Source organism: Podarcis melisellensis (assembly GCF_964234715.1).
Source record: "Podarcis melisellensis genome assembly, chromosome: 4".
NCBI classification, from domain to species: Eukaryota; Metazoa; Chordata; class Lepidosauria; order Squamata; family Lacertidae; genus Podarcis; species Podarcis melisellensis.
In genome coordinates, this window is record NC_138531.1 from 92,394,914 (window position 1) to 92,412,318 (window position 17,405).

A 17,405-nucleotide genomic window follows, 5' to 3' on the forward strand; every position below is an offset into this window, starting at 1 on the left:
TTCCTTGGTGCGTGTATATAACCCTTCTCTTGTCGATACTTCTCTGCATGCTTTGGGGTGCAAATTAGCTGTGTGGCCGGCTGTTTTGCGCATGTCGGGGTGCCCGTCTAACCTCTTACTCTTCTCTTCTGTTATCACCAGGCCTCCTGAACCCGTTTACAGCACTGTGAACAAATTCTGTGATAAGCCACCTTCTCCTAGGCACTATTCCCCTGTCGAGTGTGACAAAAGCTTCCTCCTTTCAGCTCCCTATCCCCACTACCACCTAGGCCTGCTCCCTGACTCTGAGATCATCAGGTACTGCATGTGCTTCTTCCTCACTTCCTCATACGAGAATGCATGGGCGCGGCTCAAGTGCGCGGTATTAGGCTCCACCTTCCGCCCCCGCAGGAAGGCTTCCTCTGCAGAAAAAAACACAGCCTTGTGCTCACTTCGCTTCCACCTCACTGGCTTAAGAGGAAAGGGCCGGCCTTATATTTATTCATTTTTATTGTGTTTAGAAGATGCTTTCAGCGAGCTCTCTAAGCGACATATAAGTAGGGTTGGGTTTGGGGCCTTGGCAGCAGTGCAGACATCAGAGAAAGGATCTTGGGCAGAAAGGAAGAGATGGATGTGTATCATTTGGTTGCATTTTATATCCTACCTTTCCTGCAAGTCGCTTTCTCCCTCTGCCCCCATTTTGTGCTCGCAGCACACCCGTTAGGCTGAAAGAAGGTGACTGGCCAAAGATCACTCAGTGAACACCATGGCTGAGTGGGAGATTTGAACCTGGGTCTTCCGGGTCCTAGTTCAACAATCTATCCAGTGCAACATATAGGAATTAGCTTTATAAAGAGTCAAGAGGTTGTTGCCCACCTAGACGAGTGTTGTCTACTCCAAATGGCACCGGCTCTTTAATGACTGTAGCTAAGCAGATCTCAGTCTGGTCGGTGCCTGTATGAGTGATGGCCTGGGTACCAAGTGTACAACCACCTTTAGTTCCGTGATGGAAGAAAGGCGGAATATAAACGCCAGTAAATAAATATCAGGGATGCTGTAGCATGCATTGGCAAAGGGCTGGACAAGAGGACCTTTGAGGTCCCTGTCCATTCTGTGAGACCAGCATGAGAAATCTGGTTGGCCTTTCCTTTCCCCCCTGAGCATCTTGGGGTAGCTTGCTAAAGGGCAAAACCAGGAACAACACAGAGATCCCCCTCAAAGCAGCAGGTCCTGGAATCGAGCTTCGGGGAGACTGTGGGATTTGTCGTGTCTGTACCAAACAGATTTGATTCATTCCCTGCGAGGAAGATGCTTCTCCACATCCTTACAATGACAGCATTTGGTTCCGCTGTGTAGCGCAGCAGGCGAGCGAGAGGGAAATGAAGGGGGCACAGCAGAGGCATCCTAGAAAGCAGGCAGGGGATTGGGGTGGGGAGCCTGCCTCTCGGGGAGATACGTATCAGCTGAGCACTGCAGGATGCAACTTAGCATTAATTAAAGGATTAAGATTCAGCAGCGGCACAGGCACAGGCTGAGCTAATCCACTGTATCAACCATTTCACACCGGTTCTCGGGGACCGTGCTGCTCATGTACATTTTGTTTCAAGATGCATATCGTCGAGTTAATATCCAAGAGCCATCCAGGGCTTTGCTTGCTTTTTACGAGCTTGCTCAATAGGTGTATTTAGAGTGCTGCCAGCTGGCCACTCGCCCCAGCAACAGTAGCCCAAGGTGAGCATAGGGAAAAACCACAATAAGAGATTTGCTGCTCCTGGCTTTTCCGCTGGGGTGCGTGTGCTGTTTTAGGTGCCTCTTGCAACACGAGTGGGGAATCTTTTTTAGCCACATTGCCTTCTGCGCCAGTGGCATAGCGTGGGTTGTCAGCACCAGGGGCAAGGCAAGTAATTTGCGCCCCCTAACCCGGTAGGGGCAGAGAGCTGCGAGTGCGAGCGTGCCCACCCAGATGTTGCGCCCGGTGCGGCCGGCCCCCCCTGCACCCCCCACGCTACGCCACTGTTCTGCGCAATCTTCTGAGGGCTGCATGTCTGTGGTTGGTGGGTCCCAGGAGAGGAAGGAGGCAGAGTAGTTTCAACAAACACTCCTCTCTATCCTTCATCCAGGAAAGGAAGAGAGATTTGTCCTTGTCCATCCCTAGGATGCGGCCCTTGGAAGCTTATCCAAAAGGGAATGTGGCCCTAGAGCTAGAAAACTGCAAAAAGAAATTAGGGATAACTGGGTTATCTATGCCAGAAGACAGAATCCTATGCACGCTTGACTGTAAGTAAGCCCATTGAATGCAATGGGGATGTATAGGGCTGCCCCATGTGCTGCTCTCAGTACTAAACATGCCCTAGTTGTTTGCTGCCAGTATGCAATATTCACAATGCCCCCCTCTGCAAAAATAAAAGAGGTTTGTTGAGTTAGCTTATTTATAATTAAACCTGAACAAAATCTCATTTAAGTTTGAAATTGTCTGCAGCGATGAGCAGATCAGGTTCTGCTTCAGTAGACTGGGGTTTGTGGTTCCCCCCCCCCCCATGCACATTAAATGGATTAAGGAACGGTCTTCATTTTATCCAGTTGTTTGCTTTGCATTTCAAATTTGCCTTTTTGTTAAAGCAAAACTGCCCATGGCTTTTAGATAAGGAGGCTGCCTTCTGAAGCAAAGAGGCTCTGGGTACCTTTGCAAACAGCATGTTGAGGAAATGTTCCTCAAATGCATCCCCACCCGCTTCATATGCCACAACAGTGGGGGAAGGTGGACCTAAGGCAGCCTTGAGGTTTGATGCGGCTATTGGCTGGATCTCTTGCTCCATTGGCTGGCTTACATGATGTAGACTCACCTGGCAGCAGTGAGGAGCAGTCGCACCAGTACTCTGAGAGAATTGGACTTCCCACTAGGTTAGATTACCGCAAGCTATTACACATGGGAAGGGACACAGGTGGCGCTGTGGGTTAAACCACAGAGCCTATGGCTTGCTGATCAGAAGGTCGGCAGTTCGAATCTCCACAATGGGGTGAGCTCCCGTTGCTCGGTCCCTGCTCCTGCCAACTTAGCAGTTCGAAAGCACATCAAAGTGCAAGTAGATAAATAGGTACCACTCCGGCAGGAAGGTAAACGGCTTTTCCGTGCGCTCCTCTGGTTCACCAGAAGTGGCTTAGTCATGCTGGCCACATGACCCAGAAACTGTATGCTAGCTCCCTCGGCCAGTAAAGTGAGATGAGCGTCGCAACCCCAGAGTCGGTCATGATTGGACCTAATGGTCAGGGGCCCCTTTACCTTTTTATGACACATGGGGCTGCCTTTGAAGATGGTTCAGAAACTGCAGGTGGTGCAGAATTAAGTGGTCAGGTTGCTGAGGCAACACGGTCTGAGCTTGTAGTACCAATCCCGGCCCAACTGCACTAAGCACCAAATAATTTCTGGGCTTAGTTTCAAAGTGCTTCTTTTGACTTATAAAGTCTTGTGTGGCTCAGGACCCAAATACCTCAAGGACCACCTCTCCCCATGTGAACCAACCTGGACCCTGCAATTGTCACCCAAGTCCTTTGTGTATGTGTCCCCTCCACGGGAGGTGCAGAGGGTGGCAACAAGAGAACAGGCCTTCTCTGTGGTGGCCCCCTTGATCATTGAATGTTATCCTCCCTGAGGAGGCACTATCAATGTGTGATTTTAGGCAACAGGCCTCTTATTCACCCAGGCCTTTGGATCTCAATTTTCTGTTTATATTTCAGCAGGATAGACAGGAGTTGGATCTGATAAGTAGATTAGACAGACAGACAGACAGACAGACAGACAGACAGACAGACAGAGATAGATGATAGATAGATAGATAGATAGATAGATAGATAGATAGATAGATAGATGATAGATGATAGATAGATAGATAGATAGATAGATAGATAGATAGATAGATGATAGATAGATAGATAGATAGATAGATAGATAGATAGATAGATAGATAGATAGACAGATAGATGATAGATAACTTTAGGTTGTTTTATACTTGTTTTTAATGTTCATTTTTTGCAAGTTGCTTTGAAAAAGCAACTAACCAATGTAACAATAAATAAATAAATAAATAAATAAATAAATAAATAAATAATGTAGCATCACTCTGGAGCATTGTGGGAAATTCAACATGCAGTTGATTATTCCCATCCTCAACCACACAAAACTGATTGGTGCACCAGTTTTTTTGTTTTTCTTTTGCGGGGGGCAGGGATGAGTCAGTCATGGGACTCCAGAACCCCTTTAGCTGCTTGAAGGTGCTTGATTCTTTCACCAGACCTGTGTCTGCTACCTGCTGGTAGTATCCATTCACTTCCCATAAACCATGTTTCATTCCAGCCATTCGCGGCCCTAATTTCACTACACCCTTTCTATGTGCATGAATAGTGCGCCCTTTCTGTGTGCATGAATTGTACACCCACCAGCATTGCACGGATGAAAACAGGACTCTCTTTCAGCAAGGGATGGGGGGGGGACCTATAGCACTCCCCCCCCCCAAGGCTGCTGAACTACAACTCCCTTCATCCCCTTGGCTGGGGCTGATGTGAGTTGGATTCCAGTGTCTGTATAGGGTCTCAGGTTTCCCAGCACTGCTTCTAACCAACAGATAAAGCAAGGCGATAAAGGCTCAGGTGTGACTTCTGCCTGTGGTTCCCCTATTAATTTGCTGACTTCTCTCTCTGACTCCCCACACATTTCAGATTGTGGTGTGTGTGTTTTATCTCGCTGCCGTGCTTGTCATTTTGGCATTTTCCCAAGTCACTTTGAGCAGCGTTTTCCTATGAAAGGCAACTGGTCCATTCACAAACTTACAGCTGTTTACTCAGAAATAAGCCTCGCTCTCTTCAAGGGGGCTTATTACCAAGTCAGTCTACATAAGATTGCAACCTTAAACATCATTGTTATTGCTTTTGTTAATAATAAAAACGACGGTGGCGGTTTCTCGAACTTCACAAACCAAATCTTGCTAAGCCTTTAAGGAGATCTTGGAGTGCTGAGCTTGGCATCTCTGCCTTTATTTAATCAGCTCCGGCAGCACGGACTGCATGTGTGCTTTTAAGCCTTGGAGGGCCAAGGTGAAATCACAGCCCTAGCTTCTGTTTGTGAGCGGACTCTGTTATTATATCTAATTCAATAGAAAACAATACTGTATTTCATTCATGAGCCCATGCATCATTTTTTATTTCTGCATTGCTTTTTTCCTTGGAGTCTGTATTCCCTTCCTCCCTCTTTCTTTCTTTCTTTCTTTCTTTCTTTCTTTCTTTCTTTCTTTCTTTCTTTCTTTCTTTCTTTCCTCCCTCCCTCCCTCCCTCCCTCCCTCCCTTCCTTCCTTCCTTCCTTCCTTCCTTCCTTCCTTCCTTCCTTCCGTTTCTTCTTGTGGTTGAGATTGTTGTGTTTCTGCACGCTGCATGTGCCACCTTTAATTACCGTATTTTTTGCTCTATAAGACTCACTTTTCCCCTCCTGAAAAGTAAGGGGAAATGTGTGTGCGTCTTATGGAGCGAATGCAGGCTGCGCAGCTATCCCAGAAGCCAGAACAGCAAGAGGGATTGCTGCTTTCACTGCGCAGTGATCCCTCTTGCTGTTCTGGCTTCTGAGATTAAGATTTATTTTTTTCTTGTCTTCCTCCTCCAAAAACTAGGTGCGTCTTGTGGTCTGGTGCATCTTATAGAGCGAAAAATACGGTAAATTGAAGCTTCAGTCCTATTCAGCAGTAAGCCCCATTGACTTCAGTAGGACTTATCTCTTTGTAGACATGTTAACACCTCTGCTGCAAGTTTACATTCTATCACCTCTGCAACCAGCAGTGCCTTTGGGTGCATTCAGTTACAGGGCAGGTTGCATGCACGGAAACCATTCTTCAAAAGACTGTGGAGCAACCACCGTTCTTTTAAGATGGTGAGGGGGTTTCAGTCCACATTTAAAAAATGAACTGCCTAATTCACATTTGCTGAAACAATAGAAACACGGCCATCCCATGTCTCCAAATTTTGATGTGCAGTTCTCTTGCTGAGTAATATGCACAAAAATGCATATACTGAAGCAAAAAGGGCATTAAAATGCATATATTAGTGAAAGTAACATTTAAAATACATTATATTAGGGGAATTTGCTTTGCAAAAAATGTGTGTATTAGGTGAAATCTGTACATGAATTTGCATGAGGACTTGTGTTGTTGTTGCTGTTATTGTTGTTAATTAAAAATTTGAAAACTGAGGAACTGAGAAAAACCAAAACTGACATATTCACCCAGCCCTAGAATTTGCTGAAAAAGCAGAAGGAAAGAGAAGTGATCTGGAAAACATCTATGTTGGGTTGTCTCTACACCTATCACAACTCAATTAAAACTTTTTGCACATACCCCCACTTCCATGGACAATAGTGTGCTATCAATTGTGCTGTTGTTTTTTTGAAGATGCTTGTTCAGATGTGCGCACTCCAGACCATCCAACAAATCAAAATAACATAAAAGTAAACAATATGGTTCAAAACATGGTAGAATGTTGCTGGAGATAGGTTAGCCTTGCCTGTCTTTGCCGCAAAGCAAAGAATATTGTGCAATGTGTTCTGCTCCGCTGGAATACTGTGGGAGGGAATCTCACGACCTCCAACAGTATACAAATTCAAGGCTCATAAATTTAGCTGTGTTGATCATCATGAATCCATGTAAATTTGGGGGCTGTTTTGGTTGCATGTTTGTTCATAAATGCGGACGTTACATACATTGGTTTGAATTTCTGGCACACTTCTTAAGACTAATTGGAGAGGGTAAGTTAAAATTCTGCAGATTGTTTCCTTTCCTTTCCTCCAAAAGAAGTCGTTCCATCAGCTGGCTTGTTCCGTAGTCCTTCTTTGCACTTTCCCAGGTGGAAAGGGAGTCCGTAAGCTGTTCCTTTTCAAAGCATCCTCAAGATGCCAGACAGACATAGCCAGTTTCCCTGAAGGAGTTGCGAAACGGAACTGTGTTTGACTTGCATTGTGTCAAAAGTATCTTCTGTTGTTTGCCAGCTCTGCCTCATTGGCCCACTTTACATTTTTCTGTTCCATCCAATTAACTCGTCAAAGTCATCTGTTCAGACAGGACAGGGAGGGGGAAGAGAGCAACCATGTTAAATTAGCATCAAGCTAGTCGGTTCTGCAGTTGCTGTGTTTGCAAACTATTTTGGTTACCCGCCATATTCCAATTCCATACACATTTTCCCCAATCAGGCAGTGGGTGGGTGGGTGGGCCTCTGATAAAGGCACACAAAATGCCTTTATCTATCCCATTCACTTCAATGGAACAAGTGCCTGCATCTCTGCATCCCTCCATTGAACTAACTGGAGTTTTGTATGTACCTCGGAGGGCACATGAAGATCCATGCTGCAGTGATCGTGCTCCAAAGGGCTACAGAAGGAGCATGTCCCATTATCTTCAACATAGGGAATACCTGTGAGAACAATGGAATTCCAGGCATGAATCATTCCTCATTGGATCGTACAATGATCTGTGCAACTGTGGCAAGGTCCACCAACTGATCCTGGGCTCGCCACAACACTGATAAAACCAATGGGTCCCACACGATAACTTTGGGGAGGCCATTAGAGGGCTCACAGCTCCACATGAGAGCTGTGGATTTTCCATATTTTGCTGTTGTGGCTGCTTCGGGTGTTAGCAATGCCATCTGGCAATGCTGAAATAACTATCTGGGTCAGTAGCCACAATCAGATATATTTTCAATTGGTGGAACATGCCATGCAGGATAACCAAGAGCCATGACTTTCCAGCATAACAGATCAGCTAAGCTGTGCTGTTGAAGACAAAGAGATATCTAAGCATGCCTTGTGGGGAGTTACTGTAAGCCAGTGACATGTATACACTGGGGAGAAATGTGTGCAATCTTGATTTTATCATTTTTCCCTGCAGCAGTTTCCGAGAAACAACTAGCTGTTAAGAAATGGGTCAAATTATGCAACCAGTGATGGTCATTCTTAACTGGCAACAGCCCTTCAGGGTCTTGTGTGGAGAGTCTTCTGCACTCTCTGTTATCTGACAAATGGACTAGGGGCTGTTTGGATGCAAAGCATAGGAACATAGGAAGGTGGCTTATGCTGAGCCAGACCATTGGTCCATCTAGCTCAACATTGCCTACTAAAGGTAAAGGTGAAGGGACCCCTGACCATTAGGTCCAGTCATGGCCGACTCTGGGGTTGCAGTGCTCATCTCGCTTTATTGGCCGAGGGAGCCAGCATAAAGATTCTGGGTCATGTGGCCAGCATGACTAAGCCACTTCTGGCAAACCAGAGCAGCACACGGAAACACCATTTACCTTCCCGCTGGAATGGTACCTATTTATCTACTTGCACTTTGACGTGCTTTCGAACTGCTAGGTGGGCAGGAGCTGGGACCGAGCAACGGGAGCTCACCCCGTCACTGGGATTCAAACCACCGACCTTCTGATCGGCAAGTCCTAGGCTCTGTGGTTTAACCCACAGCGCCACCCGCGTCCCATATTGCCTACTACTAAATTATTATTATTCCTGCGGAATGCCCTCCCATCAGATGTGAAGGAAACAAACAACTATCTGACTTTTAGAAGACATCTGAAGGAAGCCCTGTATAGGGAAGTTTTTAGTGTTTGATGTCTTACTGTGTTTGGTGTTTTAATTTGTTGGAAGCCACCCAGAGCGGCTGGTGGAAACTCGAAATGACGACTTAGCCCAATGTACTGTCTCCACTCAGGAACATGCATATTACTTCTCTGAACCCCAGATCTATGTCGTATTTTGGATCGTCCAGAGCTTGTTGCAATAAGACCGAGAGGCTTTGCGAGCAAATGTTTTTATTTATTCCTCCTTTCTTTCCTGTCTATGCAGTCATTCCCAGCACAGCACAGTGACCCGGCCACCCACCGTGAGCATACAGAGGAGCCTTTCTGTGGAAGGGTAAGAGTTTCACTTGGGTCATTATTGCTCTACACCAGTTTTGTGCCACATTGAGTAATATGCAGTTATTTGAGTGTGTACATACATGGACAACTGTGTGCAATTCATATGTGCATTCCTGCTCCCTAGCTCTCAGAACAGCGCTAGCTATGATGCCACAGGCAATCCCCTATCTAGGCAGCTGGCAGATTCAAATCTGCTTTGTCTCAGAAACAGGTCTCCTTCCACTATTCCCTGAACAGCAGTGTGCTTTTCCTGAGCACTGTGCTTCCCTGCAAAACAACATGCTTCCAGTTCTGACAATAGTTTGTGGGTTCTATGAAATGGGGTAAAAAATACCTGCCCATTCAGAGTGAGGACAGCAAGCATTTGCCCTTGCTCTCAATTGGCTTTGTAACATGGTCACATCTTCCAGTCCTGATTGGTTGTGTGGCAATGTAACAGCATGCCACACAGCAAAGTAGCTGCTGGAAACAGGGGCAGAAAGAAAGGGGAAATCTGGAAGGGGGCAGCTGACATGGTGAAGGACTGTAGATCAGTGGTAACATCTCCCTTACATGCAGAAGGTCCCTGGTAGAAAGCCATAAACCTCTGCCAGTCAGTGTACAGTGTACAGACAGTGCTGAGCACACTATAAAACAGCTCTGAATGTATGTGGAAGGGCCTTAGCTCAGTGGTAGAGCATCTGATTTGTACACAGAAAGTTGGAGGTTCGATTCCCAGCTTCTCCAGATAGGATAAGGAACTGCTACTGTCTGAAATTCTTCCAGTCAGTGTAGGCAATACAAAGCTAGGTGGATCAATGGTCTGACACAGTATAAGGCAGCTTATTGCGGTCTTCCTATAGACTGTATTCAATGCCAGTCTTATTCAGAGCAGAACTGTTGAAACTAATGGGCATGACTGACATAGCTTCATTCATTCCAGTTTGGCCGCACTAGATAGCCCTGAAGCCATGCAAGGTGCCTAAAGACGGACTTTATCTTAAGTTTTGCTCACCTCCATGTCCAAACTGAGCTCCTCTTTTCTTCACGGAGTTGCTGTGTTTGGGAAAAAATGTACTGCTGGGGGAGCCGGAGAATGTCCTCGAGGAACCAGGTGTATCCTATCCCCATCTGACTTCTCTGTGTTGATAACTCACCAAGGCTTTTATCAGAGTACATGACATGCAGAGATGGCTGCTGCCTATTGGGACCGTTTGGGTGGAAGGCAAGGAAGTCCAAAAAAGGCAGAGCTGGAGCCCATGACAGAGTCAGCCAATGACAGGCAGAGCCAACTAATTCCAGTTCTGACTCCATCCTCCTCCATGCTGAGCTCTGCAAGGACAAACCTGAGACTCAGGAGGAACCTGGTGGGAGCTGGCTGAGGGCAAACTGAGGTTAGTGGGTTAGCTCCCCAGTCACCCTAATGGACCAGCCTTCACTGAGTTCATGGTCTGCAGCGACTTTTCCCAACTGGGTACCCTTCATATGTTTTGGTTTAAAACTTCCATCAGCCCCAACCAACATGGCCAATGGTCTTGCGGGACTTCAGGAGAAGAAAAGGCTCGAGAGTAAAGCCTACACAGAACCACAGTGGAGACGGCTGGATGGCGTGTTGTACGACTCTTTTCGGCAAATGTTGCCAAATGTATTGCTCTTCTTTCCTTTGGGTCACATCAGCGAGGTCGAGAGTGGAGTCTTGTCACAGCCCAGGACCTCCATACACACTACCCAAGCTTGCGCCCCATGGAGGTCACTTTGGTGCTGCTTTGTTGTTGTTGTTTAGTTGTTTAGTCGTGTCCGACTCTTCGTGACCCCATGGACCAGAGCACGCCAGGCACTCCTGTCTTCCACTGCCTCCCGCAGTTTGGTCAGACTCATGTTTGTCGCTTCGAGAACACTGTCCAACCATCTCGTCCTCTGTTGTCCCCTTCTCCTTGCACCCTCCATCTTTCCCAACATCAGGGTCTTTTCCAGGGAGTCTTCTCTTCTCATGAGGTGGCCAAAGTATTGGAGCCTCAGCTTCAGGATCTGTCCTTCCAGTGAGCACTCAGGGCTGATTTCCTTCAGAATGGAGAGGTTTGATCTTCTTGCAGTCCATGGGACTCTCAAGAGTCTCCTCCAGCACCATAATTCAGAAGCATCAAACAATGCAGGAGGCAGCAGTTGTGAGTTCCCGGTCTCTACAGCCACAGCAGGCGCTGTGATTCTCCAGAGGTTTGACTTCAACCCCAGGTGCACATTCCGTTGTCTCTTCAGACAGATGGATGCCAACAACCAGGTTGAGGAAGACTGCTCAACAGAGATTACCTTTTCCTATTTGAGCTATTTTTGGGGGGGTGGCACCCGATCTATTGGGAACTTATTCAGTGCAATCCCCATTTATACTTCTGGCGCCATTTCAGTGGGTCTTGCTCAGGAGAACTTCTCAGTGGACCGGTCTCTTTGTAGCAACAATTTTAGCTCGCTTCTCTGGTGGGTACCATCTATTCCTACTTTCCCCTGGTCTGCACCTAAAACAAAACAAAAAAAAACATTATATGACCAATGTTGGATGCTACACATGCCTGCAGCTTCTGAAGAATCTCATCTTTGTTGCTCCAAAATCCCTGGAGCATGGTGAGAAATAAAAATAGAGGAAAGCAGGTACAGGAAAGAGAGAGAAAGAGGAATGAAAAGTGTTTAACTATGGATGGGCAAGAACTGTGGGTGCTCAGAAACTGGACTGCCAGCTCCATCTACTGGCCGGATGCAGGAAATGTATTTTATAGCAGTCCATTTTATTTAACGAAAGTTCTGTGCCCGTAGCAGAACTGAGTGGCGGAGTTTCGAATCGATAGAGGTGACTGTGCCACTTTGAAGTGCAAGTGAAGGCCCTCTCCCAGAACCCCACTAAGCGGGAGAAAGACCCTCTTCCAAAGATCTCAAAATCCAGGCGGGTTCACATGAGGCAATATGGTATTTCAGATAACTTGGACCTATTTGTGATTCTATTGGATTCCCAGTTGCTGCCAATTACCTTGGCATGTGTCTATATATGCTTGCCTATCTTGACAAAAAGGGAAGTATCTCATTGTCAATACGATATTAGGATATGGCAACAGTAAGAATGGAGGATGAAATTGATGGACTATGCAGAATTAGATAAAGTAACAGGAAGGATTTGAAATCTGCGGGACCAGAGATTCTCAGAAGACTGGAGTAAATTTACGGACTATTTGAAAAGTAATTGTGATGAACAGATTACACTAGTAGGTTTGCAAGAAGTTTTGAAGGTGAATTATTTGAAATATTGCAAAAAAGACAATGAGGAGAATTATTAGTTAAAGATAATTAAAGGTAATATGAAATTAAGAAATGCATAATACGTGATAAGAATGGAAAATCATCAAAGGTGTTGATGGAAGTCCAAAAAATATTGTATAAGAGGAGAAGTTCTGTTGTATGAATGTTAATATGTTAAAAATGTATAAAACACAAAGGGATAGCTGAGGGAAGAGAAAGTGAAAAAGAAAAGGATATGGCAACAGTACAGTAAGCTACCTTGTACTGAATCAAACACAATGGTCCATCTAGCACTTGTTATTATGGAAGGAAATGGAAAGGAACTACTCAATAGGAGGCATATACAATCCAGGCAGCCCAAGACATTTTGGCTCCTGAGACTGGCTTTAGAATGGTCCCTCCCCCGCCCCACAGGGGAAGAAGAGGTCAGGGAATATCTACATCAGGAGCAAAGGGACAGGGGTCGAGAAAGATCAACATTGGGATCAGCTGTCCTGGTGGACCCTTCTGCCCGAAGCGGTCTTCTCACCTTGCCTCATAGGTGGGCTGGTCCTGAATCCAGGTCTCTTAAATGAATGAGCAATGTCCTTTTCTTTCCACAGAGAACCTCGCAAAGTTGTCCTGCACAAGGGGTCGACGGGGCTTGGGTTCAACATCGTAGGCGGAGAAGACGGCGAAGGCATTTTTGTATCCTTCATCCTAGCGGGTGGGCCAGCCGACCTCAGTGGAGAGCTTCAGAGGGGAGACCAAATTTTATCTGTAAGTATTTCCTATGCACGGAATTAATTTTTAGTTAGTGTAGACCAGTGTTTCCCAAACTTGGGTCTCTAGCTATTTTTTGGAATACAACACCCATCATCCTCACCACTGGTCTTGCTAGTTAGGGATGATAGGAGTTGTAGTCCAAAAACATTTGAAAACGCAAGTTGGGAAACACTTGCACAAGCCATACGCTGTGAGCTAGATGACCAGTTGCTCTTAGATTTAGCACAACTTCCTAGGTTCCCAAATGATGCTTTGGTTACCAGCAAAATCTGTCACTATGATAGGCTGTTCTACTCCAACAGCCACCGAGGGTCAGGAGAAGGAGAGATTTGATCACTCCTCCAGTTCCTGGTCCAGCAAACAGGGTCTGTGTTGGCAATGTCTCTCCTTGGTCTATCTGCAATCCTGCCTTTTAGCATCATAGCAACTTGCCAAGTTAGACTGTTGGTTTATCAACACTGTCTGCATTGGAAGGCAGTGGTTCTCCAGGGTTTCAGAAGTTGTTCCCAGCTCTACCTGAAGATGCTAGAGATTGAACCTAGGGTCTTCTTGTGCAAGGCAGATGCTCAGGCACTGAGATATGGCCTCTGCAAATCAGGGCAGGCAGGAAGACAGAGAGGCATCTTCTCTGATCCTGTCGAGTCCTGCCTGTCTCAACATTCCTTGCCTACTTTTCCATCACATGCTGAGAACCCGAAACAGTTCATTGCAGGAGGGAACTCAGGTTGACATTCAGTTCCCCCTTTCCCCCTAGAGAGCAAAGAACCAAGTTTTATTGATGTCTTTAGTTATTTATTTTTATTTTTATTTGCTTTAAGAGAGCCAGCGTGGTGCAGTGCATAAGAGCGGTGGACTCGTAATCTGGTGAACCGGGTTCGTGTCTCCGCTCCTCCACATGCAGCTGCTGGGTGACCTTGGGCCAGTCACACTTCTCTGAAGTCTCTCAGCCTCACACACCTTACAGAGTGTTTGTTGTGGGGGAGGAAGGGAAAGGAGAATGTTAGCCGCTTTGAGACTCCTTTGGGTAGTGATAAAGCGGGATATCAAGTCCAAACTCCTCCTCCTCTTCTTTTTCTTCTTCTTCTTCATCTTCTTATTCAGATCAAGTCTGCCATCTAGTGGGTATGAATGAGCATGGCATACACCCTCTCAGATGAGCCATGCAGAGCTTGTTATCTCTGTGTTCTTAATGAATTGGACTACAGCTTTTCAATTCGTTTTCCAAATTTGCAATGGATTATATATCTATATGCACATAAGAAGGTTAGATTGGCCTCAGCCAGGGCCAGGGCCTTTTCAGCTCTGGCCCCGACCTGGTGGAACATCCTACTGAAGGAGATCAGGGCCTGCAAGACAGAGCTGTTCTGCCTGGCCTTTGGGTTGGACTCAGTCTAACCCTCCCCCCCTCATTTTTATTTTATTTTATGGAACCCCTTATATGGGATTTTGTATATACATTTTCGCTCACCTCTTATTGCTAGCCCATGTAGGACCAGCATGGATAGTTGGCCCGGGTGAATATTTGACGTTTTCTCCCCTTACGGCTTTGATCTACAGGCTACCACTAAAACGAGGCTGCATGTTAAGCTGCATTTTAAACTGTAGTCTAATTTATATTTCAATCAACTGTTTGTTTGGGTTTGTTTTTTCTTTGTTTTTTGTTTTTTAAAAATGTTTTTACCCTATTTATATTCGGTGTTAGCCGCCCTAGCCCTGTCTTGGCCGGGGAGGGCAGGGTATAAATAATAAAAATTTATTTATATTTTTATTTTTATTTTTATAAAAGCTTTGTAAGCCTTTGGATACGTTTTGCGCATTTAGCGCCTGCGACATTACCATAATTGCCCTTTCCTTTTTACACTGATAGCGTGGCATTTGGAAATAATGCTTCTCTAAGGAATGTGCGGGACGCGGGTGGCGCTGTGGGTAAAACCTCAGCGCCTAGGACTTGCTGATCGTCAGGTCGGCAGTTCGAATCCCCGCGGTGGGGTGCGCTCCCGTTGCTCGGTCCCAGCGCCTGCCAACCTAGCAGTTCGAAAGCAGCCCCGGGTGCAAGTAGATAAATAGGGACCGCTTACTAGCGGGAAGGAAAACGGCGTTTCCATGTGCTGCGCTGGCTCACCAGATGCAGCTTCGTCACGCTGGCCACGTGACCTGGAAGTGTCTGTGGACAGCGCTGGCCCCCGGCCTCTTAAGTGTGAAGGGGGAACAACCCCAGAGTCGGACACGACTGGCCCGTATGGGCAGGGGTACCTTTACCTTTAAGGAATGTGCACAGTTAAATGAACACTCCTTTCCAGAGATCCCAAAGCTGGTTCTCAATTTCTGCTCGCAATCTGCCCCCCGAGACAAAACTCAGGTCAATGCTATCCCGATAGGAGCTGGTTTCATCATCAACATCCGTGTCAAACATTTCAAGAGAGAGAGTTTGATAGACATGAGACCACCATGAAAAAACGCCTTGGAGCTAATCTTATGATCAGGGATGGAGGCAAAGGGTCATCTGGTCCAACCCCTTGCCATTTTTAAGGGAGGCCTGGAGGACCTTTGCCCTCCAAATGTTGTCAGACTGCAAATCTCATCAGCTCCAGCCAGCATGAATGATAGTCAGGGATGCTGGAAGCTGGAGTCCAGCGATGTCTGCAGGGCTGAAGGTTCCCACGTCATCAATATCTCCAGGACAAAGATAACAGACTGGAGTGGAACTTGACTGGCACCCAGTAAGCCTAGGCCACAGCAGCAGTCTTGAAGTGCAGAGCCATCGTTGCCTGCAATCACCTCTGGTCCGGTGCCAAGGAATTTTTGTTTATTTTGTAGCCGCATTCTCCGCAAGAGACAAATAAGCTGCTTGGCATAATCTTGGCATGCAACCCCCCCCCCCCAAATAACCCCATCAACACTCAGTGCTTTGTGTTTCATCAGTCAAATGGAAGAGAAGCAATCATCCAATTAGGCTTTGTTTATTTCCTCCAGCGAATTTGGAATGGAGCAGCGTTTGAGTTAATCAAGCACAAATAACAACAATAAATGCATTCTTCCATATCCATCCCAAGTAAAAAAATAAAGGGGGGGGTGTTGTTCAAGTCTTTTCCAAGGCAGTTGTTGTTGTTATTGTTTAGTCGTTTAGTTGTGTCCGACTCTTCGTGACCCCATGGACCAGAGCACGCCAGGCACTCCTGTCTTCCACTGCCTCCCGCAGTTTGGTCAGACTCATGTTTGTAGCTTCGAGAACACTGTCCAACCATCTCGTCCTCTGTCGTCCCCTTCTCCTTGTGCCCTCAATCTTTCCCAACATCAGGGTCTTTTCCAGGGAGTCTTCTCTTCTCATGAGGTGGCCAAAGTACTGGAGCCTCAGCTTCAGGATCTGTCCTTCCAGTGGGCACTCAGGGCTGATTTCCTTCAGAATGGATCGGTTTGATCTTCTTGCAGTCCATGGGACTCTCAAGAGTTTCCTCCAGCACCATAATTCAAAAGCATCAATTCTTCGGCGATCAGCCTTCTTTATGGTCCAGCTCTCACTTCCATACATCACTACTGGGGAAACCATGGCTTTAACTATACGGACCTTTGTTGGCAAGGTGAAGTCTCTGCAAGGCAGTTATCACTAAGCAATTTACTGAAGCAAGGCCACTGGTGGTTAGATTTCAGCAAAAACAAACACACACACAAAACACACAAAAAACCAACAACAACTTAGGTTTGCTTGCCAAAATACTTAAGACGTGGAAAGGTAGAAAAGCCCCAGCCAACAGAGTTGCAGTGAGTTGTAGTCAACTAAGTTTTACTCAGAACAAACCCACTGAAATCAATGAACACGAATAAATTGAGTCAATTGATTTCAATGCGTCTACTCTGAGTAAGACGTAGCTGAACACCACCCATTGCTGTGACCCTCCAGTCATCAGAGACGTATTGTTCTTATTTCTTTCCTATGTGCTTCACTTCCTGTGAAGCATCTTAAAGCCATTTCACAACACAGTAAAAAGCCATGTTGCCTCTATAAAATGCCATTTCAGATAAATACAGATACTGGCTAGGATATATTTAAAAAATGTCCACATAGAGGGATTGTTGAAAGAAGAAAGTCTTCAACCAGAGCTGGAAAGAAAAGGAAAAAATCTGAAAAGCACCTGTCTTTCAGCTTTCAGGAGTTTGCAGGGAGAAAGCCAGTTCTCATTGAAAATGCTATCTTTTCATGAATAAATATGTGATGGGGACATATTCAAACATGCCGCCACTACCCCATCTGCAATATGAAGTGGTTAGTCCAGTAAAAACATATCTGGTTATTTCGATGGTGGGGGTGCTAGAGGTCACCGCACCAGAGCTAAATTGCTTGGCTGAGTACGTGTGTGACCTTTGAAAGTCAGGGGACCAGAAGTGGGTGATCTATAGCCCTAAACATAATTCCACGTGTCCCTTGCCCTAATTTCAAAAGGCTTCTGCAAGAGATCAGA

At 46.1% G+C, this 17,405-nt stretch overlaps 1 protein-coding gene across 1 annotated transcript in view; it reads left to right on the forward strand.

The window, feature by feature from the left end:
• Nucleotides 1–17,405, forward strand: part of DLG2 (discs large MAGUK scaffold protein 2) — an 852,330-nt gene that overhangs the window by 668,975 nt on the left and 165,950 nt on the right. Inside the window, exons 14-16 of the mRNA XM_081909134.1 lie at nucleotides 142–297; nucleotides 8,849–8,917; nucleotides 12,786–12,942. Of these exons, the coding sequence (XP_081765260.1) occupies nucleotides 142–297; nucleotides 8,849–8,917; nucleotides 12,786–12,942 (382 nt within the window). The remainder of the gene's footprint in view (nucleotides 1–141; nucleotides 298–8,848; nucleotides 8,918–12,785; nucleotides 12,943–17,405) is intronic.